General features: G+C 43.9%; 2 protein-coding genes across 2 annotated transcripts in view; one reads left to right on the top strand and one right to left on the bottom strand.

The window, feature by feature from the left end:
• Positions 1–760: 760 nt before the first annotated feature.
• Positions 761–8887, top strand: LOC134866181 (RNA-binding protein MEX3B). Its single transcript, XM_063886184.1, is given in 5 exon segments — positions 761–1129; positions 1665–2231; positions 3661–3860; positions 3862–3963; positions 4100–8887. Coding segments are annotated over 4 exon segments (2013 nt in total). The 5' UTR covers positions 761–1129; positions 1665–1729; the 3' UTR covers positions 5309–8887.
• A 420-nt stretch (positions 8888–9307) lies between these two features.
• The window catches only part of LOC134866196 (protein unc-13 homolog A-like), a 33754-nt gene continuing 16799 nt past the window's right edge, over positions 9308–26262 (bottom strand). The window contains exons 16-42 of the mRNA XM_063886206.1: positions 25979–26198; positions 25096–25323; positions 24737–24878; positions 24373–24542; positions 24079–24194; positions 23336–23499; positions 23063–23216; positions 22149–22217; positions 21828–21917; positions 21457–21591; positions 21195–21322; positions 20618–20703; positions 20414–20540; positions 20228–20324; positions 18792–18935; positions 18610–18687; positions 17507–17584; positions 17335–17423; positions 17103–17246; positions 16462–16585; positions 15855–15911; positions 15667–15747; positions 14632–14779; positions 14078–14134; positions 13240–13326; positions 12999–13155; positions 9308–12268 (exon numbers count right to left, since the gene is read on the bottom strand). Coding sequence (XP_063742276.1) covers positions 11980–12268; positions 12999–13155; positions 13240–13326; positions 14078–14134; positions 14632–14779; positions 15667–15747; positions 15855–15911; positions 16462–16585; positions 17103–17246; positions 17335–17423; positions 17507–17584; positions 18610–18687; positions 18792–18935; positions 20228–20324; positions 20414–20540; positions 20618–20703; positions 21195–21322; positions 21457–21591; positions 21828–21917; positions 22149–22217; positions 23063–23216; positions 23336–23499; positions 24079–24194; positions 24373–24542; positions 24737–24878; positions 25096–25323; positions 25979–26198 — 3459 coding nt within the window. The 3' untranslated portion in view covers positions 9308–11979. The remainder of the gene's footprint in view (positions 12269–12998; positions 13156–13239; positions 13327–14077; positions 14135–14631; positions 14780–15666; positions 15748–15854; positions 15912–16461; positions 16586–17102; positions 17247–17334; positions 17424–17506; positions 17585–18609; positions 18688–18791; positions 18936–20227; positions 20325–20413; positions 20541–20617; positions 20704–21194; positions 21323–21456; positions 21592–21827; positions 21918–22148; positions 22218–23062; positions 23217–23335; positions 23500–24078; positions 24195–24372; positions 24543–24736; positions 24879–25095; positions 25324–25978; positions 26199–26262) is intronic.

The following is a 26262-nucleotide window of genomic DNA, read 5'->3' as shown; positions in this document are numbered from 1 at the left end:
GGCAAAAAATTGTTCTAAGAGGGGATTTCTACGCAGCCATTATGGGCAATAACAGTGATCATTAATGTCAGTTTCCGTGTTAGCTGTGTTTTAAGATTAAAAAAAATAAATCCTTTGTCTTCAGTCTGATGTCGCCATGTGAGATTTCTGCTTTTTTTTGGGATTAGATTTACTATTTTAATCTATTATGCTTGGTTTATTTTGTTTCATGTTGTGCAGTTATGCCTCTATTTCTTAATTATGTATACCTGAATTAGGAAATTAACCCATCCCCCTTGACTGGAAGCACCCTCTTGACTGGAAGCAATGTGGATCAACTCCTGTTGTTTTTATGTGCTATACAAATAAACTAACTATACTGTTGTTTATTTATTTCAATTCATAACAAAGAAGTGTGCGTTTGAAATGTAACAGCTACATTTTTAGAACTTAGAAAGCATATATAACTGCAGAAACGCACACAATGCACCAGCATCTTGGAAAGCTGTTGTTGGAAAATCCAAAACACCTCATTGGTAGCCATGATGAACACACCCAACCAAAAAAACAGAAATGCGTTCACTGTGGTGAATGCAAAGACATGTAATAAAATTGGCAAATCAAATATCTCCCTGCAGACTGTCAGACACAATGACAGCAGCGGTGGCTCGCCGTTGATGCTGCATGTGGCCTTTGAACCCATTGTTGTGTCGCTGGTGACGTCAGTGCCGTGTGAGGGAGACGGAGCGGCGTGCGCCTGGCGAGACAAAGGCGGCAGACCGACCGGGGTCAGGCAGCAGCAGCAGAGAGCCGAGAACCACTGTTTTTATTCTCACTAAAAAGATAACAAATATCCTTGGATTTCAGCTGCGTTCCCCTGCTGGTACACAGAATGAAGACCCATTGACACTCCCAGGAATATGCTCTGACTCCAGAAAGAGAAGAAAAACAACAACAGTGCCCTCTTTTCGTTTTAAACGTTTTTCTCCAACGCCCCCCATTTAGCGTGCTAGCTAGGCTAACCTAACCCTGCTAGCTCCTTAGCGCTGCACTGAGCTGGTCTCCTCCTCCTCTTGGCTTCTTCTCATATTTTCCATCAAAACCTGGGCGACAAGCGAAGACAGGATCTCGTCGACCAAGGCAGGATAAAGTAAGTTCGTGTGTTTTTGGCACTTGTCTTATTTTGAAAATCAACCTTTGAGAATGGGCACAAGTTGGACTGTCAGAGCAGAGCTAGCAGCTAGCGGAGCTGCTCCCAAACAAAGGGGTCGACAACGTGACTGAGTGCCGACTGTGTGGAGCTAGCCTGTTAGCTTGGCTCTTGGGGCTAACAACAGATAATATGAATCTTTTATCTTTCTTTTTTTTTTTTACATTTGATCCGTGCATTTAAGAGTGATGTTGGTGCCACATAGGTTGTTTTTGTTTTTTGCAAGGGAATACTTTGTTCACTTGCGTTCAGGCGGACATGCTTTATCCTGACAAAACAACCTGGATGGTTTCAGTTGTCAGACAAGAAGCAACAACAGACAAAGCAAGGCGCTCAAATCAACACTGCTCCTGCATGCGATTCTTTATTGATGATCGGCAGCTCCACAGTGCTCCACTCCAATCTTGATTTTGTGTGTTTAATGATAAACAAACACTTGACTTTTGTGTTTCTTTTTATTATTATTATTTTACAGAAGAGGGTGAGTTCACTCCCAACAAACAGGCATTCGTGATCTGATGTGAGATCCACGGAGAGACTATGCCTAGCCCTTTATTCCACCCCGAAATTATGGACCACGACGTGGTGATCAGCAGCCAGCACAACGGGGTCGGTCTTCCCCGGGAGACAGATCAGGATTCCCGGGAAGAGGACCACCAAGAGGCTCTCCGCTTCGCCCTGGACCAGCTGTCACTGATGGCCATGGAGAAGGTGGACTGTGTGGGCGGCGGTGGGAGCGTAGGCGGCGGACTGGTCGACCCTCTGGATGGGACCCAGGGTCCGGGCTCTGACGGCTGTAACGGTGTGGGCTACGTTGATCTACAGATGCTGGAGCATCGCAACGGGTCCCGGGACTCGCCGTCGTCCTGCTCTCCATCCCCGGAGTACTACGGCTCGGGCGGGTACCACATGGCCGGCTCGCACTCAATGCTCCACGGGGAACAAAGCTCCGTCCTATGCAGCAGGAAAAGAAGTGTCAACATGACTGAATGTGTGCCTGTCCCCAGCTCTGAACATGTGGCCGAAATAGTTGGAAGACAAGGTAAGAGCATGAGTGTTTGTGTTGCTGTTTTTTATTTATTAGTGAGGGGTTATTGGGTGTTTGTTTGTGTACAGCTCGGTCAGGAAGCATGCAGCCTGGTGGCTCTTTGTTTGGGTGGCAGTCTGGAGAGAGGAGGGTCTCTGAACTTTTACTGCCTTAGCTTGATGCTCTCGCCTGGCTGCACTCTGTTAGTCTTTAATGTCCACATAATGCGGCGACTCCCGCATAATGAAGCCATACATAATCTATTTATATTCCATTTCTAACAGTATTTAGACAATGCCTTGACATAGAGTGAGTGAGAGAGTGTGGGTGATGAGTAGGAGGGAGGGGGAGGGGTGGAGAGGGTCAGACAAAGCGGCAGATTGTCGGGAGTCTGGACATGTCTAGCAGCCTGCACCAAACAAAGGAAATATACCGAAATGTGCAGATTTTATACATCACAGATACAAGGAGTCACATTTAAACACTGGGCTCACATTTCTAACTCATTTAGGTGTTTATAGTAGATAATTATTGTCTCTGCTGCTGATTTTAAGCTGAAACGGGGCAGCTGCAGGCGCACGAACACGGGACTGGGCGGTGTTACGCCCTGCACCCAGCTCTGTCTGCCGAGGCTGCTGCTCGCTCCCGGGCCGTTTCCCTTTACACATATGATTTTTATTTTATTTGTTTACCAATATATATCATTCACTTTAAATTGGCCCTTCTTCGTGGTTTGGTTCGCCCGTTGCAGACGCGGCAGCGGTACGGCATTGTTCTCTTTGTTTGAAAAAGCCATGCTTTCTGCTTCCCACAATGACATCACACTCCGGGCGTCCTATTGGTCGCCGGGAATGAAGCGTCCATATTTAAAGAAACAGAGCATGCGTTGACACCAGCAGTGCACCAGCTATTGACTTCGTTTTTAGGCAGACAGGCTGTTCATTCATATCTACCTTATGCATACTGCATTTGCTACAACGTATATGTGTTTATACATTTGAAAATGGCGCATTTATTTAAGCCCCTATACTCGAGTGCTATGATTATTGAATGTAATTGAGGACTAAGTACACCCGTTTCCCTTTATTCAAATATGTATTTGAGCGGTTTACAATGGTTTATGTGTGTGTAACAAAGTGGCGATTAATTATGCACACTAATGCAATAATCCTGCAAAAAAAAGAATACTACCTTATCAAAGATAATAATCGTTTTTTTTAATGGTTTGTGAGGGGCGTTGATTCCACTATATGATGTATTTGGGGGCTGCCGTTTGTGGTTCAATTGCATTCAAATTACTTAAATGTTTAATGGTAAATACTCAAACAACAACACCACAAACTGCAGTATCCTATTTCAACAAAAACGTCCCTATAGTCACACAAACTTAAAAAAAAAAAGAATGTGTGTGATAATGGTGTTAATGTGCTTCTGCATCTTTCAGGTTGCAAGATTAAGGCCTTGCGTGCAAAGACAAATACCTATATAAAGACGCCAGTCAGGGGTGAGGAGCCCGTGTTCATCGTGACGGGTCGTAGAGAGGATGTGGAAATGGCTAAACGTGAAATTGTCTCTGCGGCTGAGCATTTTTCTATGATCCGGGCATCCCGCTGCAAAGCCGGAGGGCCAGGAGGAGGAGGAGGAGGGGGGAGGAGGAGGAGGAGGAGGAGGAGGAACCAGCAGCACCGGCACTGGCACCAGCTCTCTCCCTGGACCTCCACACTTACCTGGACAGACCACCATACAGGTAGTGAACCCCCCCCATGGATAGCTGTTATTTTGTTTATGTGTGACTCTGGATGTTGGATAGCTAATCTGTGTTTCAAAATAAACTTCAACTGTTATATCCCCTACATAGTAACATTTAAATATTTCTCTTCCAGGTGAGGGTTCCCTACAGAGTAGTAGGTTTGGTTGTTGGACCAAAGGGAGCGACTATCAAGCGCATCCAGCAGCAGACTCACACCTACATCGTGACCCCTAGTCGAGAGAAAGACCCTGTGTTCGAGGTAACCGGCATGCCAGAGAACGTTGACCGAGCGAGAGAGGAGATCGAGACCCACATCACCCTGAGAACTGGAACCTTTGTAGACCTGCAGGGAGACAACGACTTCCACTCCAATGGCACTGATGTGAGTCTTGAAGGCCTGGGCGCCCTGAGCGCCGGGCTGGCGTCTACTCTGTGGTCCAGGGCTTCTGGCCACCACTCTGCAGCTCCTCCAACTCCAGGCTCCCCACCTCCTCCTATTCCCATGTCCATGCACCACTCCTCCGGCCGGAAGATGTCCTCCTCGGTAGCATATCACACGCACAATGGCGGGATGAACTCAGAAAACTTCAGCAACACTCGCAAGGCCAACGAGTCCGGCAGCCCAACCAGCCCCTTTAGCACAGGCTCCAGCAGTGCTGGAGGAGGGTTCACGTTCGGGGGCGACTGCACCCCCGGGATGCCCTCCTCTGAGGAACTGGGCTTTGAGTTCAGCGCTGCCAATATCTGGGCCCCTTTCGTCAATGGTGGATCAGGCAACAAGGCATCGGGCTCCGCCCAGCAGCAGCCTCTACGTCGCAACAGCAGCGGCCTCAGCGGTGGCGCCATCACTCCACGATTGTCTCCAACTCTCCCTCAGGACACGGGCGTGGGCCCCTTGGATCACCCATTAGCCCGTCGTGCACAGAGCGACCCCCTCAGCACTCTCTCCTGGCTGCAGTCTGGCAATGCTGGAGGCGGCTCCTTCTCTGGAGCGTCCAGCTCCAGCTCCGCTGGCTCGTCCACCGGTTACTCCTCCTGCTCGGCCTCCTCCCTGCCTGGCGGCTCACCCACTGACTCCGAGGGAGGCGGCAGCGGCGTGGGTCTCAGTTCTGGCATGCTGAGTCGTCTGAAAGGCCCCGGGGTTGCAGGTCTGGTCGGTGTCGGCCCCGGGATCAACAGGGACTGCTTTGTGTGTTTCGAGAGCGAGGTGACGGCAGCCCTGGTGCCTTGTGGCCACAACCTGTTCTGCATGGAGTGCGCCGGGCAGATCTGCCAGTCAGCCGAGCCAGAGTGCCCCGTCTGCCACACCCCCACCACACAGTGCATCCGCATCTTTTCCTAATGCTCCGGCAGGGGGGAGGGTGAAATAGGAAGAAGACTGGAGTGGGGCACCAGCTGTGGCAGAAGGATTCACACTAATAACTTTCACACACACATGATGGACCATAATAAACGCATAATAGAGATGATGATACTATACTGATGTTGATTTATTGCTGATAACTGTCAAGAATAATAATAATAATAATAATAATAACAATAACAATAATAATAACGACTGACTTATATCCAGCGTGAAGTTAATTGAAACTGCTCTGCAGACAGTTGTTGCCTCAGACGGTCTCAGTGGTGAACTTCTGGAAGGAAACTAGTGTCTTATCTCTCTTCAGGCCTTCATTTCGACCCGGCGCAGTCTGCGCCCGGTCTGTCTCGACATTTCTTCATTCTGGCTTCTTCAGATCTCTGCCTGCTTTTCTCTCACAGCCTTTCCTTTTGACACTTTTGTACTTAACAGATATTTTTCGATGAAGCTGTCAATAAGGCCTGCACTTTTCTACTCCTTATTTTAATGTTTCTTGACAGGAGGCAAACCGTTCCAAACAAACGCCCCCCCTCCCACCCCACCCCACCCCATCACTCCTCTTGCTCTCACTCATGCTGTTGCCTGTAACATTAAGAGGCGGGGTTGCTATTTTTTGTAAGTTTGGAACTTTTTTAAAGATCTGCGATGTGATCAGGCACCTATCAGCACACCCTAGGGCCATCTTAGGAAGACCTCCTGTTTCTCGTTGCCACACAAAAATTAGCCATCCTTAATGCCAAATGAATGCTATTTAATAGAACTCTCTTAATTTCTGATCAAATTCAATAACATGTGAATTTGAATGCCCTGCTTCGCTAATGTGACTGCTGCTTTTATTTCCATTAATGACCCATTATGAAGTGAGAAACCATTGAGATACTTTAGGAACGTGTCTGAGGTCATTTATTTTGTACGTTTGGGCTGCCTGACAATCCCTTTACATCTCTGTATTGCGTATGTGTGGAAATCGCTCACTCCTGCTGTTTTCACATCTGCATCATCGTGTGTCACCGTGTGAAGGTCTGGTTTCTGTCCTGCTGTCCCTCCTTCACTCCCAGTCTCACAGGAAGGCTTTGCTCTGATCCATCCACCTCATCCTGTCTGTTACACTCAGATCAGTCGTTTAGCCTTTTCTATTCTATTCTATTTTTTGACTCTTGACTGTCAAGTGTGTGGCTCGCAGACATATTTTGAACTCTAGGATGAGATAGGGCTTTTCTGATGTCACACGTGAATGTTTTGTGCAGTAAGGTTATGGAGAAGGCTGCTCCTCCCACACTAAACAATAACAAGTGGCTCAATTGAACCTTTTTTTCATGCACTGTAACTCCCAGTCCCTCTTAGTACGAGAAAAAAACTGCTCTTACTGTTTTAGTTTTGGTAGGTTTGGTCTTCCACCCCACTCTCACAGCCAAGCTGTATGGCACTCTCAGATGACACACTGTCATACCCATATAGCGCTGTACTCCTGGCCAAATGTGGTGCACTATGTGGTTAGTTGTTTAAGGTTTGTCCTATGTTTTCATAGCATTACGGATAAGGCAGTTGCATCCTGTTTTGTGTTAGTGGTTTTTAAAGAATTCAGTGTGAGTTTGCAGTAACTGCCTCCTATAGTGTTAATACTGTATGTATGATTTTGGGCGATGTAGTTGGTACACGGTTGCCGTTATTGGCCCTTTTTGAACATGCACGGAATCAGCTCATAGAATGAGACAAGCCATGACGACAGAATAAAATCGACACACCTAATTCTCAAGGGCTTCCTCTGACTGCACAGACACATGATCATGTTTTCAGGCTCACATGCAGTAGGTAGAACTTATCCTTTTTGGCAGCTAGTAGCTAGGTCATCCAGGGCTTCCAGACACTCTTTGTGTTCAAATCCCAGCAGCTGCAGAATGTTTTGCTGTTGTATTTTAAATTATATTTTCGAACTGTCCCTATACAGCCATCACATTCGGATCCAGTCAGTAGGGCATTGCAGTCACAGTGTGTCGTCCTCTCTGGACGTAGTCTCAGATCAGGACGGGTCGTAGGGTTTTAATGTCAAAGGAAAAAGGGTAACTCTACTTAGAGTAAAAAAATAATCTTGAAAATGGGCAGTTTCTGCTGTGCTTTGGTGCTCCAGCCAGTATGTTAAACTTATTTGCTGTCTGACTGTTCGTTTGCTACTTAGGTGACAAGGGCAGCAGCTGCGCAGAGGAATCTAATAAGCCGCTGTCCTGGTTGAGCGCAGCAGTGCACTCATTCATGTGTCCATACGTGTAGGTAAAATCTGCCCAGGAGCTTGAACCAGGAGTCTTTTGGAAGGCTCTCCCATGGTGCTTTGGTGCAACTCCCTATTGATCACAGCGTTGAACAAACCCGGTTGGCAGCTGGAGGCCTCTGTGTTCAGACTTCTGCGGCGCTGCGCTGTAAACCTGACAACCCTGTTTTCGCTCGTGTGAGAACGCCTCCCTGTCAGGTTCTGATGTCAAACGTCACATTTTGTTTCTTACCCGTGTGCACTCAGAACAGATGCGGGGCCTTGAACGCATCTGAAAGAACAGATCAGTTGTTTGAGTCTAACGCCGATCTTAGAGCCCTTCTTCAAACTGTCCACATTGGCGTGTTAAAGGAATTAAACGTGTTGTATTTACCAGATGGTTCTGATGCACATCCTAGTGTTTCACTGGGGTGTTTCTGGCCAATGAGAAATTGTTAGGGTTTAGTGTACAGTAGTTTCATTGTTAAAAAGGTACAAAGTTTTCAGATTGACTGCTGATTTTTTTATTTTATTTTGCCAAACTTATCCCCTCCCCCATTTCCTTCCTAAAGGTTTGAAAACAGGGTTTCCTGAGGTATGCTAGCCAGTGACCTCTGACCTTTTTTGTGATTAGAGGGGGGGGGGATGCGAAGAGAGCCAGGCCAGTAAGGGGTGACAGACACCCCTCAAGCCGCCACTCTCCTATTTTTTGCTTTAATTCTCTTTTGTATGCAGAACCAAAATGTAAAACGTCAGCAAACTAGGTTTCAGGCCTGACCTGTGTGTATATACCCTGAATACAATCATTGGGCTCTTGTTCTCAAAAGCAAAATGAATTAATTGAAGATAAGTGTAGTTTCTAAAGAACATGTATCATTATTTGTAAGTTAACCATCTGCATGTCTTCAAGCCACCTGGCATTAGCTAATAATTTTTAAGATAAAAAAAAAAACTTTTTACACATTTTTATTTTTTACAATTTATTTGCTTACCTAAATATCCCAGACAATAATGTGACCCTTTTTATTACTTCAAATTTATTTTTATTTTCCATTTTTTTTATTTTCCTTATTTCCTGTGTACTACATATAGGCAATTTATAACAAAATGAGAAAATTATTGAAGAAATTTTAAAATTGAAATATATTTTATTTGAAAGTTTATGGACCTTTTAACCGTGAGCCGGAAAAATTGTATAATCGTATAATTTGAGCTGACTTGACGGTTATGAGAAATGTATCAAGAGTTTTATTTTTTATGCTTCTTTAATAAAGTCTTGTTTTGGTTTCATTTTTTTTACTGTAAAATAAGAACTTGTCTGGTGTCTTTATTTCAGTTTGAGGGCTTCGCCACATGGGGGCACTACAAACACCCCCAAACAGCAATATAGTAGCCTTTGGAATAAAGATACATTTAAAGGAAATTGTCAGACAATTATCTTCCGTCATGTTTTAATCCAATTTGTTAATCAAGCAGCCAGATTACCCAATAATACAACTAATTGTTAGTTGCAGGCCCAAAAGGTACCAGCAGCAGATACTCCATTCAACGGGCTGGGTTTAAATCCCTGCCAGTGTACTCATTACAGCTGTGTGGAAGAAGCAGCCATGCTTTAACATACAGTATATTTCTGGTTATGACGACACCAAATACTCTGAAACTGTTGTGGTTTCCCATTATCCTGTTGACTGACGGACACACCACCTCCTGCTGAAGGTAATAAAAAGCAGATGTATAGATCGACACAAATGTCCTTTTATTAGGAAGCAGATCACAATCAGGCTGCATTCCAGTTCCTCTTCATCCTCATTAAAGAACTATCAGTAATGATAAGAAACAAATTAGAAACATCCTTTAGTAGAAAATAATTCTCTCATGCGAGTTCTGTGTTCACACTACATTCATATTGGTTACGGATGACGTATTCACAAGCCTTTTGGAAAAACAAAAACACATTGATGAATTATCATTACATAGCTTTGATTAAAAAAAAAAACAAGGTAAAATAATTCACATCAAAGAGACACGTGCTGGCACGATAAAGTTTCCCATCATGCAATTGTCAGTGGATTCTATTCACAGGGTGGGCATCATTGGTCTCCACAGAGTTGTGTCGGCGTGCATGCATGCTTGTGTGTCATCTTACATGTGCCCTTTTGTGCTTGAGCCGAGATTGGTGTTTAAATGTGTGTGTAGTCAATGCGCGAGTGTGTGCAGTGCTCATACATACATGGAGCAGGCAACCAACAAGCCCCAAACTGGATAATAATGGGTTATGTGGTTTTTCATACTTTTTTAAAGATGAAATGTAGAGTTTTGTCTTGAACCCTGGGATATCTTAATCAACTCATTAAAATCAATGTAACTGCATTGTGTGTTAAAAGGGACGAAAAGCTCATTTGAAAAGACAGTTCTCCTAAAATGATCAATTTTATTAAAGTCCAAAGTGGAATTTGGACTGCCTAATTTAAAGGCATGCGTTGCTGTCCCAGAGCTAGTCCTGTTTCGGATTTAAATGTCCCTCTGATCACAGAAAGAAGGCTTTTCTGAGGATAAATGACATTCAGAAGCTTTTTGGTAGAATTAAACAGTATTCAGTAAAGACAACATGTGACAGGCCAGCAGGGACAGTCTGGTGTAGCTTGACCCAGCTCTGACGTCATTAAGTTCCACAAAGAGACTATAAGACCCTCCGACTGGGACTGAGTGTTGCTCACCTATATGCAGTTAAAGGTAACAGATTTATTAATGCACATGACGAGACTGAAACCTACACAACATAGATGCTTGGCGGTGACTCCGATGGCTTCGTTCTTTGAAAAAAAATACCCCAAAAATACATGAGCTCTTGTTCGTTGGTCCTAAAGGCAAATAGGAATTCAAGGACAAATCACTTTCCCTATTATTTAAAGTGACACTTATCTTACACACTTCCATTAGGAATGGGAATTTTATGATTCCATAAATGAAGGTAAATAAAATAAACAAGACTCATAAGTTTTCCATTCCTTGGATCTGGATATTGCAGTTGGTGCTTCTGTATTTATACTGACAGTGCTTACATTAAGGGTTTCTACATACAATATATTGCTCACAATCTCAGAGCCCATTCACACGCACCTTCACACAAACGATAACAAAAAGACACAGCCGTGTTCACAGGGGGGGTTTGCTCTTTGTAAAAAGAACATACGAACAAACCACTATTGCCTTGAAGAGATGGGTTTGGTGTGCAGGCGACTGGGAGCAGTGTCCTTCAGCATCGCGTCCTTTGAGCTTCTCCACATGGTGGTGGTGGGGGGGGGGGGGGGGGGGGACCTCCTGGTCTTTTTATCAACTGAGTCTTTGAAAGGGATGCATTAGTGCGTAAACTGACACCCCGTCCGCTGATCATCCTGTAGCCCTTTTTGGAGTAAATGTGCACTCTGGGGGTGTGGATGTGTTTGACACTGGGGGTATTGCTCCGTTTATCACGATGTGAAGCAAGGTTGTTTTGTTTATATTTACAATATGTGGCCAAGACCTTTATCTACGCACATCATCCTCATCATCAGTTTCTACTGTTTCCTCCATGATCATGACGGCTAGCTGGGTTATTAAACCTCATTGTACCGGGGTTATAAACGCACCATGCTCACAGGTAAAATATTGTAGGCACCCATCTTCTATGTTGGGGGGGGTGCCAAGAATACAGCAACGTGTATCACAGTGTTCCTGGGTTCAACATGCAGGACATTACAGGACAGACTAGGAGTGATGTTGCCCCCCTGTATGCTGATCTAAGGTCAGTTTTTTTTTCTCTGTTTTGATTTTTGAGCAAAAAGGGTGCCAATCTTAGATCTGTGCCTGAACTCCGACCTACACAACACATCACACCGTGGGAAGGTTACGCAGAGCACACAACGACAAGTGGGGGAGAAAGACTGACGGACTTGAAGAACGACACACAGTCAGGCAGGCAGGCGGACGGACAGACAGAGCATAGCTAGACAAGAACCGCTCTCCTGAAGACAGAAGAGGAGCCAAAGTGCAAAGTGGTCGTCCTGGAGATATTCACAAGGTGTGGTTGTGGTGCTGCGTTGCATTATATCACGTCAAAATGTACAGTGTATAAAAGGAATGATGCATTCTGGGAGAGATTGATGAAAAGTGCGTTCTAATGCGAGGCTAAACTGATTGCAGTGGAAATAAATAATATGAATGATTATGAACTCATGTTTTGCATTGATAACATTGCAATGTGAATGTTGCATAATGTATGCAGATATATGTACAGGAGAGCATGTGTGTGCTTGTGTGTTGCACATGGTTGTTTATCTATGCAGGTGAGACTTCTAGATGTGTGCATAATGCTATGTCTCTGGGTTTTTGTGCACACGCATGTCTTTGCTCCCCCCCCTCCCCCTCAGCTGCGACCCTCCTCCGCTGAGCGCTGGTCCGACTTGAGCTTGACGAACTCCTTGGCCACCTCGTCGTTGTTGCGCTGAGAGAGGATGCGCAGCACCGTCAGGCCCGTCTCGTCCATGTGGACGCGCCGGCCCAGCGGCATCCAGAGCGTGACGCTGCCCTTGCTGGCAATGTCCTTCAGCTGCACCACGGACATGCCCACCGTGCGGTCCTCTCGGGCGAAGCAGTAGTCCTTCACACACACCTGCAGCTCGTAGCTCTCCGGACCCACCTCAGTGCCCAACGAGCTGCAACAGCACACAATCCAATCTGTGTTTAACTCCACGCAAGAATCAACGCTTCAAACGTTTAGTTTAGTTTAGAATCACCCGCTACATTTGGAACGCAACTGATCAACTTATCATGTACTGGCTGGGTTTGGAAAACTTGCTTTACTTAACCCTGTACTAAGGCATAAAAACACCCATACCCTAATCTATAAATGGAGGAACCGCAGACCCAGGAGAGAACTTAAAGTTCAATCATGCAAAGAGAGAACCCAGAGACTGACTTTCGTTAGCCTTATGAGTCTAAATATGTGAGCACGTAGGCACATAGGAGTATCTGAGTAGATAAATGTGTACAGGATGTTTGTGTAGGTGTGTGCGTGTGTCAGTTTTTTGTGTGTGATTGTTTCTTTATTTCTACATGAAGCATTTCATTTGAGCCACGAGGACCCTGTCTGCTTTCTCACTGTCTGTCTGTTATTGCAACACAAATGAAAAAGAGTCACCTGTTACAGAGTTATGGAGCACACTGCATGAGGCTCTTTAACCCATAAATGATAAACATGTTGCTTTTATCTCGTCTCCACTGTATTCATTTATTGTATATGTCTGTTTATAGTGAGAGGGTTACGTTAGTATGCTCTGCAGCACTGTTAGTTATTTAGAGGAACCTGATGGATGTTAAATGGACACAGAAGTTGTGTTATAGTATAGTATGTATAATTCATAGAGGGCCGTGGATGATACTCACTACTGAAAGCTCTCAATGAACTTGGGGGACCAGGCGTTGTTTTTGGACTTGGTGGCAAATTTCCTCTTTTTATCGCTGAGGTGAGGGCCGATGATGTACACCTCCACGAAGGGCCTGAAGCCCTGTGCCTTCCACTTCAGATCGTTAGCAGCCACCACTTTAAGGAAGAACATAGGTTAGGTTAGAGAAGCAACACCGGAGAGGAGACCTTTTGCTCAGTGGTGCAGTATTTGTTTTTTACCTTTGATGCCGATCTTGTGCTCTCCATTAGGTTGGGGTAAAATGTCCACGCACATGATGACCTCGCCGACGGCATCCACCCCAGATGCTGTGAACACATGCTCAGTTACTCTTATTTATATCATTACTTTGTGAGCCATACTTTCCACAATAACCGGTGTGTTTTGCAGTCTACCATGTAGCACAGCTGATACTGTATTTATGGCTTGAGGAATTGGGATGCGTCAGCAGAATGTGAACTAAAATTAACACACACACACACACACACACACACACACACACACACACACACACACACACACACACACACACACACACACACACACACACACACACACACACACACACCGGCAGGTTCTCTGTGATAATAACAGGAGCAGGACTTGGCTGGGTGAGGCAGCTTTTGTGCCAGCTCTACTGCTAAGCAAATGGCAACATGTAACGTTGTAATGGCTGCTAATTTGTCTTATCCACAGACAAAGAAAATGCACCACACAAATCTGGACAAAAGCTTGACTCCCTTTCATCAGCTGACTTGGTCTTTTATTCACTGCATCACCAGGTCCCCTGATTTGGACAGTATGGTCCTGTGTGCATTCTTTATATAACATGCTTTATCTGACACAGTCCTTCACATAAGGTAGGCCTGTTCTCAACAGCTGATAAAGAGGAGTTCAACCTGGAAAGTAAAACGAGGATAAACCAGAAGAAGCAGAGTGCCAAGGGCTGCCGCTGCCCGGGTTATCTTGGCTCTCTCACAGTTTGACCCGACATATTTCTGCGCTGCTGCAGGTTGCTGTGGAAACAAACAGATGTGACATAACGCTGCTGACACTTACGTTTCTCTGGCGGTGTGTCTTCATTTGCCGTGCACCTGAGCCCTTTCCCTCCGTGCACTGAGAGGAGAGAGGAAAGAGGATGAAAAAAGGTGCTCAAACATGTGGAAAGCATTCTTAATAAATGCTAATGAAAGTGATTTAGCTGATGTTTTAAATACTTGACAACTATAGCATCATTGAGCAAGAAATGTAAAGTATTTATCACTCCTGTTTTCTGCTAATCATGATTTAAATAGTGTGTATTGTGCATTGATGTTGCTACTGTAATTCACTAAAGCAATGAGTAGGAACATTTATTCCAAGACTGTAGGCGAGTTATTCTATTCAACTCATAATCCAGTTTGATTCCATAAGCTGTAGTAAGTAAGAAAAAGCACTGGAGCTCTCTGAGAGTGACTGAAAGTATTTTTGTGTAAAGCCGTTTGATGCTGCTTTGTGACAGTGTGTGTGTGTGTGTGTGTGTGTGTGTGTGTGTGTGTGTGTGTGTGTGTGTGTGTGTGTGTGTGTGTGTGTGTGTGTGTGTGTGTGTGTTTTGTCTCTACTTGAAGTTGTACCCTGAGCGTTCTGCGAGAGGACAAACTTCCTGATGAGCTTGTCAGTGGCCTGGGTGTACAGAGACAAGGCGTAGCGCAGAGACTGCAGGTCTGGACTCTTCTCCAAGAACGTCTTCTTCAGGCCCACACCACCAGCGTGGAAGTATTGCTGCAACAGAAGAGAGATCACAGGCGTATTAAAGATAGCCAGAAAGACACACCGAAGCTATAACACACAGTCTAAGTGGGAAATGTGTGACAAAGGTAGCTCCAGGCCTGGAGCTATGGAGAAAAGGCAAGGTGGTGTGAAGCAGGTTTGCTCTCAGAGGCACTGGTCTACGCAAACAGATATACATGGAGAATTATTTTCTTATTTTATTTATTTATATTAATTTACAGCATATGTCTTGTTAAGTGAGATACACATCTTAAAGAATGAGCATATTTAAAAAGGACCAGTGTGAAGGATTTAGCAGAAATTGAATATTCACAAATTTGTATAATCACCTGAAACCCATTTTGTTTTTCTTATGCTGAGAATGAGCTCTTTATTTCTACAAAGGGTTCTTTTCTTTACGCCCACCATTTTTCTGCAGCAGCCAATCACAAACAAACACAACTCTGGCTCTAGAGACGCTCTTTTATGACTTTATACTCAGGATAAGTCAAGTGAGACGGAGTGCCATTTCCCCCATGCAACCATTGCAGTCGCCCCCTGCTGGATGAAGTAAAGAATGCATGTTTAACGCACTCTGAGAACTGGCTTCACTTTTCAGGTGCGAGGTAGCCAGCTGATCTTCATTTGGTTGAAATCAGCGACCTGACCGCTAAATTATACACACTGAGCCTATACAGCTTTGGACAACAACTCAGTTCAACCCCATTGTAGGGTTAAAGAGCATCCCATTATTCTTTCTATTGTACCAGATCATGACATAAATCTCTGTTCTTAGTATTTCTTTGTGTAAAGCAAACGCAAAATAAAATATTGTAAAAGTAAGAATCGCGCGCCAGACCCTGCGGGCTGTTGTGTTTGTGTGACACAGTATACAATACCTTAATAGTGTCCAGAGCCAGCTCTATCACTGCACACTGTTTAGGACTGAGAGCTTTGGCCTCCTCTCGTCCCATGTGCTCCTGCAGGACAGATCAGACAGGGGTCAGTCTTTACCACAGTTACTGATAAAATGCGGTAGATATTTTTAAGTAAATGTGTTTTGTTTGCTGCGATCTGTTCTCATCACCTTGAGTTTGGAAAGCTGGCCCAACTCCTTCGCAGCGTTGAAGATCATCTGAGTGCCCTGTGGTTGAGAGAAGGACAGACAGGTGAGTAAAGAAACATAAACATAATGTTTTAGGGATATGCAGTTGAGTGAGAGGTGAGTTCAGGAGGTTTAGTGAGGACAGACAGCTTCAGAAACAAGAGTTTGAAGAGTGAGGTGGAATAAAGTTAAAGTTAAACTGATCTGTAAGTAAACATTCAGAATAAACAAGCTTCATTTTGAAAGAGAAAGCAGGTTTTAGTGCCATGGGCTCATTATGCCTCTGGCGATGTGTGCTGCCATTTAAATTTGATGCACTGTTATCCACAGAGAAGGAGAACGTAAAGCTTCACAGGGTGGTGTTGAGACTCCTGTTAAAACACAGTGTTTCTTCATGCTAACAGAGGGCCACACACACATACTTACAATGACCTGAGGAAGAAAGGGAGGGAGAGAGGATGGCGTTAATGGCAGAGTGATGGGTACATTAAAATGGAACAAAGCAATGAAAGGCATGGAAATTCAGAAGCAGAGAAGAAGAAGAAGAAAGGTGAGAAAACAAGTGTGGATGTGTTTGTTTATTACACACCGTCTGGTCAGTGAGAGTTGGAAGAACAATAGTTTTCTCCATTGTGTTCATCACTAGTTTCCACAGCTCCTTCAGCACTCTCTTCAGGACGGTCTTCTCACAGATCTTAGCGAACAGCGACAGGCTGCAACACAGAAACACAATCTCTCAGCTGGCAGAACTGACACACACATTACCAGTCATTTTGGAGAGAGTGTGTGTGTGTATGTGAGTGAGTGTGTGTGTGTGTGTGTGTGTGTGTGTGTGTGTGTGTGTGTGTGTGTGTGTGTGTGTGTGTGTGTGTGTGTGTGTGTGTGTGTGTGTGTGTGTGTGTGTATTGAGGCCATGAAAACATTCACATATTTACAGAAAATATCTCACCTGTGAGACTTGTTTTTTTTTTTAAATGTAAGTTTCAGTATCTAAGAAACCATTTTTGCTTAGTTGGAGGAAATAATTTTCTCTTTTTCAAATCCTTTATTCATCTCTCGGAATATTGAATACTGTCTTTGTTAAAGAAGCCATTCAAGGAATGGGTTTTTAAAGGTTTAAGTCATTATCTCGATGAAAATCTGATATTATTAGAACAAACCTTTAATGCCTGAGACATATTTAGCTCAGTACTTAAGCATTATTCATGTTCAATATCCAGCCACACTTACTTGCTGTCCAGGAAGTCCATGATGGGCTGCAGGACGTTGTCGGCCTCCTGAACCACGCTGCCATTGGCCGGGACTGTCTGCCCTTTAACCTGGGCGAGGATATCTCCCATCTGCCTGACGTTGTCTTCAATCTGGGGCTGGAAACTGCATCACAAAACAACAAGAACAACATGTAAACAGACTGTGGAATCAGCAGGAGAAACTGGTCTCTCAGCTGTGATCAAACACACACCTGACAGCGAAGATGCGGCTGAGGTCGTCCATAACGCTGTTCAGTTTGTTCTGCAGCTCCTTGAGGAAGTCACTAGCCTCCAAATTGAGCTGGAAGAAGACAAAAGCAATGACTACAAGAGCCATGTCATAGAAGCACAATCCCAACGATAACAGCATGTGTGGAAACTCACATCTTTGCCCCCCATGGCCTCGAACATCTTCTCCAACTGCACTCTGAGCTGCTGGATGTTATTGATGATGATACATGGCTGAGGGGAGAAAGAGAAAAAATCCTTACACACACACACACACACACACACACACACACACTTCACTCTCCCTCTCTCGGCTCCCAGCATTTAATTGTAGTCCATCAGGGTTAGTCCTCCCAACTTTTGTCATTGCTTCTTTGGCGAAGAGAAAGCCTCAGTGATGCAGGGCAGGAGAGTGGGAGATTTCAGTAATCACTGCTCCTCCGGGGTCCTCGTCCCTGTGGGAGAGCTGCCCACTTTTCCCCGAGGTTACACCACATTCAGCTAATTACTCAGCTCTAATTCACTCTGAAACACTGCAACCTGGGAATATCTACAACACTGAAAAGCAGTTTACTGTGATACAATCAATCATCCTGACCACAAACACCAACGCGCTCTGTTGATGGAGCTCAAATGAAACTATTAAATCAGTCACGGCTATTTAATCACAAATATCCATCTGTTACCGTGGTGGGCCACATTTTCTACAAACCGTTATGTCTTCTTCTTAAAGAGAGACCTTATACAGTACCCCTAGTGAACAAGGTTACATTTGCACTTAAATATGTGCTAATTTGCATAGCCTAGTTACATTTTCCCAAATAAATGTATTGACATATGAGCGTCAAAAGGTTTTACAGAGGACATTTTGGATAACTTCTTTTTCATCCCTTCAGAATAAAAAGACAGAAACTAAATTGGTAAGTTTGGTGTATGTAAGTATGTGAAAAACGATCCTTAAAGATATGCATTTAAATTCAAACCACTTTGCAAGAATCTACAGATGAATAGGATAACATTTTTAACGAATAGACATCAACATGAAACTTTCCCAGTTGATTATTTACAATATTGCACTGCAAGTTTCATGAAGTATAATTTAGCTAATGAGTCATTATCTAATTCTAGGTTTTGGTGAATTCAAGAAATAAAGACAAGTTGTGGTTGCAAAAACGCCCACAAATCATAAAATGTAGCATTGCATGAACAACTGTGTTTGTTGCCTGTACAGATTGCCTTTAAACCTCTGTAACACCTACCACTTTCTCCTTCTTGACGTGATTATGAAAGTCCTTTGAGATGATGTCAGCGTAGGACAGCAGGACATTGCCAATAGTCTAAGAAAAGGAAACAAAATACTGGCATGAGTTCTGACTTAGAGTGAAGAAAATACTCAGACATGCTGTGGGATTCTGTGGGAGTGTGAGCAGGTGAAAGTCACCTTGGCGAATCTCTTCATGTAGTTGCCAACAATCTGAGGGTCGGGACACTCCAGTTTGCGGATGATTTCAAAACTCTGATTGAGCTGAGAGAACACATCCACCACTGAGCAGGAGAACAATGCGTGCTCCGATGTGACCTGGAACTGCAGAGCCAGAAGAAACCGGGGAAGGGGGTTAGTGTTAGAAGCTGTTATGTGGTGCTGATGCTGCAAGTGATCTGATCACGTCTAACACTGAAAGTAAGGGGTTGAATTCCCCTGAGGGACACCTGTGGGGGATGATCAGACAAGAGGCTGACCCCTCTCTAGCTGCACGTGACTGCGATCAAAAGATCTGAGTGGATTTTCTCTGAAAGCATTGAGAGCAATGGAGGTGATCACAGGGTTATGATGAGGAACAGGGCCCTCATTAACACCCCGGTCATTAGTGAAATGTTATGGTATGTGAATGGGCCTAGGGACCGCTGTTTTCCGCTGACACAGGAACGCAGAAGCTGCCTCCGGCGACAGTTATTGGACCCAGAGGATTGTGGACATATGAGCCGGGAGAATCTTCAGCTGCTCGCATCGACCTTCTCTCTGTGTGGATATGTAGGCGCAATGAGACCCAGTGTGGAGCATCTGCATTTCTCCGCAGTAAAGGTTTTTTTTTTCCATTTGCCTTTGGTATCGAGTCATTATTGATTGCCTTGAGGCCTTCAACCCGCTCTTCTCAGCCTTGAATGTGCTGAGTCAGGAGAGATGGTGCAGACTGCCTGAATTCATGAGAAATGCATGAATACATTTTTCTGAGGAGATGCTTCAGGTAGGAGGGTCAAATTTAGGATTTTATACTGTATTTTCTAACTGTCTCAGCAGAATTTCATTGTTGAATTTAAGTTAAACATTAGTCCTGCATGACGGCCTGCTTCCTATCTCACTCTCTTCTCACTTCATTTTTTGGGTGGGCGGCAGTAGTTCGGTACGCGAGTGCTTGGCTTAGGAAGTGAATCACTCTAACATCCCTCGAGCTGCATGTCAATTTGTCGTGTGTGTGTGTGTGTGTAAAAAATACACTTACAGAAACTCTTCTTTCTCTATTTCTGCACACTTTGATGTTTGATGTTTAGTTAGCATAAGAAAGATGATCACTAGGTAAGTTGATATCACTTTCATTCTAGTTGAAAGCAAGCTTAATACTACAAAGATGTGCGAGTGCTATCAATCTTAGCTCTTTGCGACAAATAAAAGTGTTTCCAAATATTCAAAAACGGCCTTTAACTAGGGATTAGGTGAGAGAACCTTAAACGGGGCATTCTGACTAACTAAATAAGGCGTAGTTGGGTGTGGTCTTGTATCTAGAGGTCGTGTTTTAAAGCAACCAACTCTTTGTATGACCTGCTAACAGCTTATTCTAGTATGTTAGCATTTTAAATACGAAGGATGAAAGCATTTACCCCGTCTTTTTTGTCCCTCTCCAGAGCTCCATGCAGGAAATCTCTTGACACTTCTTCGTTCTCATCCAACCACATGACGACAAACGGTTCAAACCAGCTGTAGAGGAAGGAACGAGCAGAGGCAGCATGAGCGTCTGAGCCACAGTGTGAAAGGCAGGGTGTGGATGCTGTTCATAAGACACTTACGCTGGATACTCAGGTACGTGCTTCTGGAAAGTGTGCAGCTCTTTGCAGTACTCATTGTAGAGCCATTTCACCTTGAAGTGCAAGTTCATATAATCTGCGCTTTTACACAGGCGGTTCTTCTCATGCTCTGAAAGAGAAAGGAATAATGAGTCCAACACTCTTTCTCCATATAGACTTTATATACAAACACACACGAACACCTACCCTCCATGGCGTATTTCATATCTTGTGCGAACATATTCCACATGACCTCGGCGCTGATCTTGCCCACGTTCAGTTCCTGGGGAAACCTATGAGAGGCAGTACTCGTGTTTTAAATCCACACAGTATCCAGAGATGCTACTGTATTATTTAACTTTATTATGTAACTCCATCAGTATGGCCTCTGTATTTTTAATTTGAGACACTTTAAGACACTTTTATCCTCACTGACCCTCAAAAAAGCCTCAAATTTATTTAAATTCATAGAAGTATTTGATCCAAATCCAACAGGAATGAACACAGCCTTCAAAGCTTTGCTGTAAGTGCAAATTGCAAGTGAAAATATAAACAAGATAAAAAATACAAATCATTGTTAATACAGTTACAGGCGCATTATTTTAAACATTCTGATATTCTTAATAAGGTGAGCAGAAGGCTGCTTTTTTGACTGCTTGGCTTGTTTTCTCTTCCCTCCTCTCATTCTATAACTAAATACATCCCTTACAGCTGCTGAAAAAACCTTGATCTTTCTTTTAAACTCGCCTCAGCATGCAACATTTGAGTAATAAGGCAGACTCACTGATTAAGGCAATGGGTGTAGGAGTTTTTGTCCTCCTCTATGATGGAGACGATGAGGGTGATGAGTTTGGACCAGAAGTCCAGATTTTTGGTGCTGGGACCCTGCTCATCTGGAGGGACCGCCTTCGACTGGAGACAGAGAAGGGATTATGGATTCATAATGTAACAAAGGCATCCATCACACATCTCTTGCAGTGAGAAAACCCTTGGTATCACTTTCCAGCACAAATACACAGTATTTCTGCTTCCCAACACAGACTTACAGGGTCCGTCTGATATTCCCTGTTGTAAAGGTCGTGGCAATTGTTGAAAATGTACTCGTAGGTGGAGTTGAGACAGGCTTTCACGCAGTCCTTCACCACCTGGCTCGCTCTGGGGGGACTCTGCAACTCCTGGACCTGAAAATAAATGTGACAAATGTGGTTGAATACACACAGTGATGAGCAAACATCAAACAGTTTAACAGCCTGACACGCACACTGAGTCACATGATAATCGCTTCACTTTGCATAGGGTAATGTTTCTCAGTGAAAGCCTCAGGGTACTACAGAAAGTACTGGGAATGTGCACCGTGGTGGTTTTTTGGAGTTTAGTGCTAATGAAAAGAAAGGATCCATCTTCTAGTCATCCTTACCTTCATCCTGAAGAATGTGATGCTTGTCAAGAGATCAACTGTAGACTTGAGGTCTTGTAGTCTCTCAGGACTGCTGGCAGGGAAGTTATTCTGAAAGCACATTCATTAAATAAATAGTTATAAACATGTTAAGGATTCCCTGTCTTCAGGTTGTAAGATAAAGGAAATACATATTAGGAGTGGCCTCTTGCAATTTAAGAGAGCATAGACATTCTCATAGAGGACCATGCAGAAACAGCACAAGCAGGCGGGTTTGTAGCAGAAAGTAATTAAGATTCAATGTGTTTAGTATTTGTTATGAGAGAAAGAAGCAGTCAGTACCCGGTACATGGAGAGGTCGATCCTCAGGGAGTTGTGCAGCTGATCCAGCAGTTTGACAAACCTCTCCTTCTAAAACAGGACGGACACAAAAGCACAACAGACTCAGAAACCACGCCACTAAAGGATCACCTGTTACCATTCAACCACACAAACCCGAGGCCAAAACTGATGAGGCTCAGCTGATTGGACGTTTGAAGAAGTAGGCAGCGTCACATTAGACAACCTTTCATCTACAGCCCAGGGTGACCAAGAGTTACTCATTTGGTTTTTAGGGACAGCAGTTTCTGACTTACATCAGGACAAGAGCTGTTTTGTTATTTTTTGTTATGTTTCTTTGAACATTTTGTGGAGGTAAAGTGTGCATTTAAGAGCTTAAGAAATATTTCAGGGGAGAATACATTGATTAAAAGACATTAATTATTGATATTTTCTTAAATAAAACTACATTTAAAAAGTAATTAATCCAATACCTCCACAACATATGGAATGAGTTCCTTTAATTTAACACATACATAACAGGACTGACCATCCACATTTCCTCAAAATCATTTGGGTAAATTAACAGAGCAGTTTGCCTTTCAGTCCTTTATGAAACTCTGCCAAGAAAAGTCTTTCTCTAAACACTTCCAAAATATGCCCCAGGGATCAGCTTCCCCGAAACCAACACTGTTTCCAACATTTAGCATCTCCGCCAGCAAATGTTTTTTTCTTATTTGATGTAAGAAAGAAACAAATAAAAACACTTTGATCCAAACTCCTTCCACACAGGAGGGTTTGTGCCCCTGCACAGTCCTAATTTAATTTCTAAAGATTACCTTCTCTGTCTCTCCTTTAAAAGTCATTTTCTAAAGTAAACCTTTTCTTTAGGTATATCATAAAGCTAGTACAGTGACATTTCTGAAGAAGGAGCTCACGCCAAAGTTTGATGCAGCAAATCTGTCCGAGGCGGAAACGTTGTTGGAGGACTGGGTGGTGTGGGCGTAGTAAGCGTTGATGTTGGCGAGCAGAGTGCTCATCACTGCTGGCACTCCGGGACACATGTACTTGGATGACAAGCAGGCGAAGTGGCTGTGGGGTGGAAGTGGCAAAAAGAAAATGCTGAAGTGAATAAACACATTCTTCATAATAAGGATTTGATCTAATGTTATGTTTTGGTGCAGATTCAGAGTAATGTCTGAGGCACTGACGTCATGGCCTGGTAGATTGACTCCACTCCGTATCTCATGGCGAACTCGTCCACGATCTCCTGTGCCGTCTCCTCAAAATACACCTTCCAGGCATCGTCCCCTTTGGCATCAGGGATCTTTACGACGCCTCCATTCTGCTCCTCCGTGGTGTACTGGAACAGATGCTGGACAAAGACAAGGGATAGGAAATGAAAAAAATCAAATACCCCTGAAAGACAGAGAGAGTCAGTTTTGGTACGCCTCTAAAAGTTTTGTGAACTTGAACTGTCCGTCTTTACTTGTGTTGGGATGTTGATGATGTACTCACTAGTGGGAATTTATTATTGTTATTGTTTGTTTTGTCTTGTTTGGTGTGTTGTTTCTTTTGCTTCAGGTACAATAAATACAATAAATACTAAAAAAACATCAGTCAGAAAAAAAAAGGTGAGGCCAATGCTGTTTTCCAGGTCTTCATTAAAGTGAGGATTGTAACTCAGCTCATTCTAACCTATAGTGGTGTAAACTGATCGATCATTCCAGATAACTACTAAAAAGTCAAGTGTAAAAATAAACCATGTTGGCAATTTTATTTTAAAAAAAGCCCAATTCATTACGGCATGAGCATATAATTCACAAGTGATTAATGGTGTTATTCTGGAAGGCAGACTTATTTGACTGTAACTCATTAACTCTAAAGCTTGCTTCTGCATAATTAACGTTTCATTTCAACTGCAAATAAGCACTACTGCTTTTGGGAGACTGACCTCGTGTAGACAGGTGTACTGGACGTGGTAAGGGGCTACCGTCTCCTCGCCTTTGATCTCCACACTAATGTGCATGCGGATGGCTCCTGACACGGCAGACTTATCCGTTCTCTTGTCTGTCAGATGAAAGTAAGACATACATGCTTCCTTAGTTGGCTGAAATCTGTTCCATCTACAAGAGACAAGCACTTCAATTATCTGCTCCTTGTTCTGTTATCTGTGCTCCACTTGCTGCTCCTCTCATCCGTCTCTAATTCCCGGCAGTCTTTTCTCTTATCTTTCTCGAAAACTCACCCAGGTTGTACCAAACGTCCATCTCCCCGCTCAGAGTCCTCACTTCGATGATGGTTTGGCCCAGGAAGTCATCGCTCTCACGTTTGAACCTCTGCTTTACACGAGACTTGATGTCGTCGTCCTCGTCCCAGACACGGACCTTGATGCGGTCAGACGAGTTGTGGCATTCACTGGATGAGGCAGAATTTTTGGGGCCAAAACAGTGAAAGTCAACAATGGCAATAAAAACATAAACAAAAAGTACTCTCTTAAATACATTTGTGAGAGGTAACCTTGCATAAGAGCACTAAATCAGTGCTTTTTATGCTAGAATCATAATACATAAAGTGTCATATTAGCATTTGACACATTTGACTGTACTCACAAGTGGAAGTTTTCTTCCCAGACAGGGTTGAGGTTTCCGTAGATGGTCTTGGTTCTCTTCTTGGTCTTCCCCACTTGAACAGTGACATAAGGGTCACTGGAGCCTGTTTTGTCTTTAGCCTGCAGGCCCTGAGCACACACCACTGGGGAAAAGAGATAAAAACAATTAAACAAAAAACATACAGTTGTCTGACTTATATTTGTAGTTTTGTAAACATTTTTTATATCATTGTTTTCAAAAGAAATGAACAACATCACATTAAATCAATACCATAAGCAGGATGTCCGTTTTATCGCTGTATCCCAAAATCCCACGTACTCCTGGTTGTGTGTAAGTATCATATGACGCCCCTAACTCACCCGTTATGCTGATCTTCGCTGACCATTTGGACGTCCCATCAAGAACGCTCTGCTTGATTTGTTTCATCTGCGCGCCGTGTGTGGTTTTGTCGAGGGCGAACACTTCCAGGATTAGCTCGAAGATCTCTGGTTTGTTCCTCTCTCTGATCTTCATGCGGTCCTTCAGGACCATGATGATGTTCTGCGTTCGGTCCTCCGCCCCGTGTTTGGAGCTCTTTTCTGCAGCTCCTGATGGAACAGATGGATAAAGAGAAGGATGTAGGAAGAACAGTTTATCGTGTAAAATATATTCAAGGGGATATGGCCCATAGGCTAGCAGCTTAGCTCCCGTTATGCTCTATCCCATCTCTTTAAACTGCCAAGTTAAGGCATTCGATTTGGAGAGTCTTTGACATTTCTTGGCCAGGGATCAAACCCCAAACCTTCCAATTCTAATGGTGGAAACTTTATCCACTCAACCGCTGATCTGGTCTGGAAACAGTAGAAAGTCAGAGAGTGAAAGACCAACAGATGTTACTGGCCCCAAGATCTTACGAGACTCTCTGGAGACAGCAGAGTGATGAATTATGCATTGCATAGATTGAGTCCAAAATCAGTATGGGGGTTGGATAAGCTACACCGTGTTGAGCCTGAATTACAAAAAGCAGTATGGATGCAAACGCTATGGGTAGAAGGGAGAGAGGCCAGGGTATGACAGCACATTACTCAGGAGACAAATTAGAAAGGAATAGGAGGGAGAATGTGAGAGCAGATAGAGGACGAGTATAATGCGATGTCAATCTGGCAGAAGGATACAGAGGAGGAGCTAAAATGAGTTTGGGATTTGTTTGGATGGCTGAGTATACTGAAGTTAAAAAGCGTGCAAAGATGCTACACTCCTTACTCTGCAGACAGTCAGCGTTGAGCAGATCCTGACACTTATCGTGGCATTTGACGCCGCACTCAGAGCAGCGCATGCCTTGTCGGGCGATACCCCAGAGCAGCCCCTCGCATTCGTAGCAGTAGGTGGGGGTGGTGGCGGTCCACACCTCGAAGTTGTGTGGTGTAGTGGATGAGATGGGGTAGATCAGAGCCTGCAGGGTCTTTTTATAAACATGACTTTTCTGCAAAGGGCAAGGAGGAGAGAAATGTGAGTTTGATAACAAGCAGTGATTGAATAATGAACAC

This window comes from Eleginops maclovinus, chromosome 6 (genome assembly GCF_036324505.1).
Source record: "Eleginops maclovinus isolate JMC-PN-2008 ecotype Puerto Natales chromosome 6, JC_Emac_rtc_rv5, whole genome shotgun sequence".
Taxonomy (NCBI): Eukaryota; Metazoa; Chordata; class Actinopteri; order Perciformes; family Eleginopidae; genus Eleginops; species Eleginops maclovinus.
The sequence above is the reverse complement of the archived record's forward strand: the minus strand, read 5'-3'. Positions and strand labels throughout refer to the sequence as shown.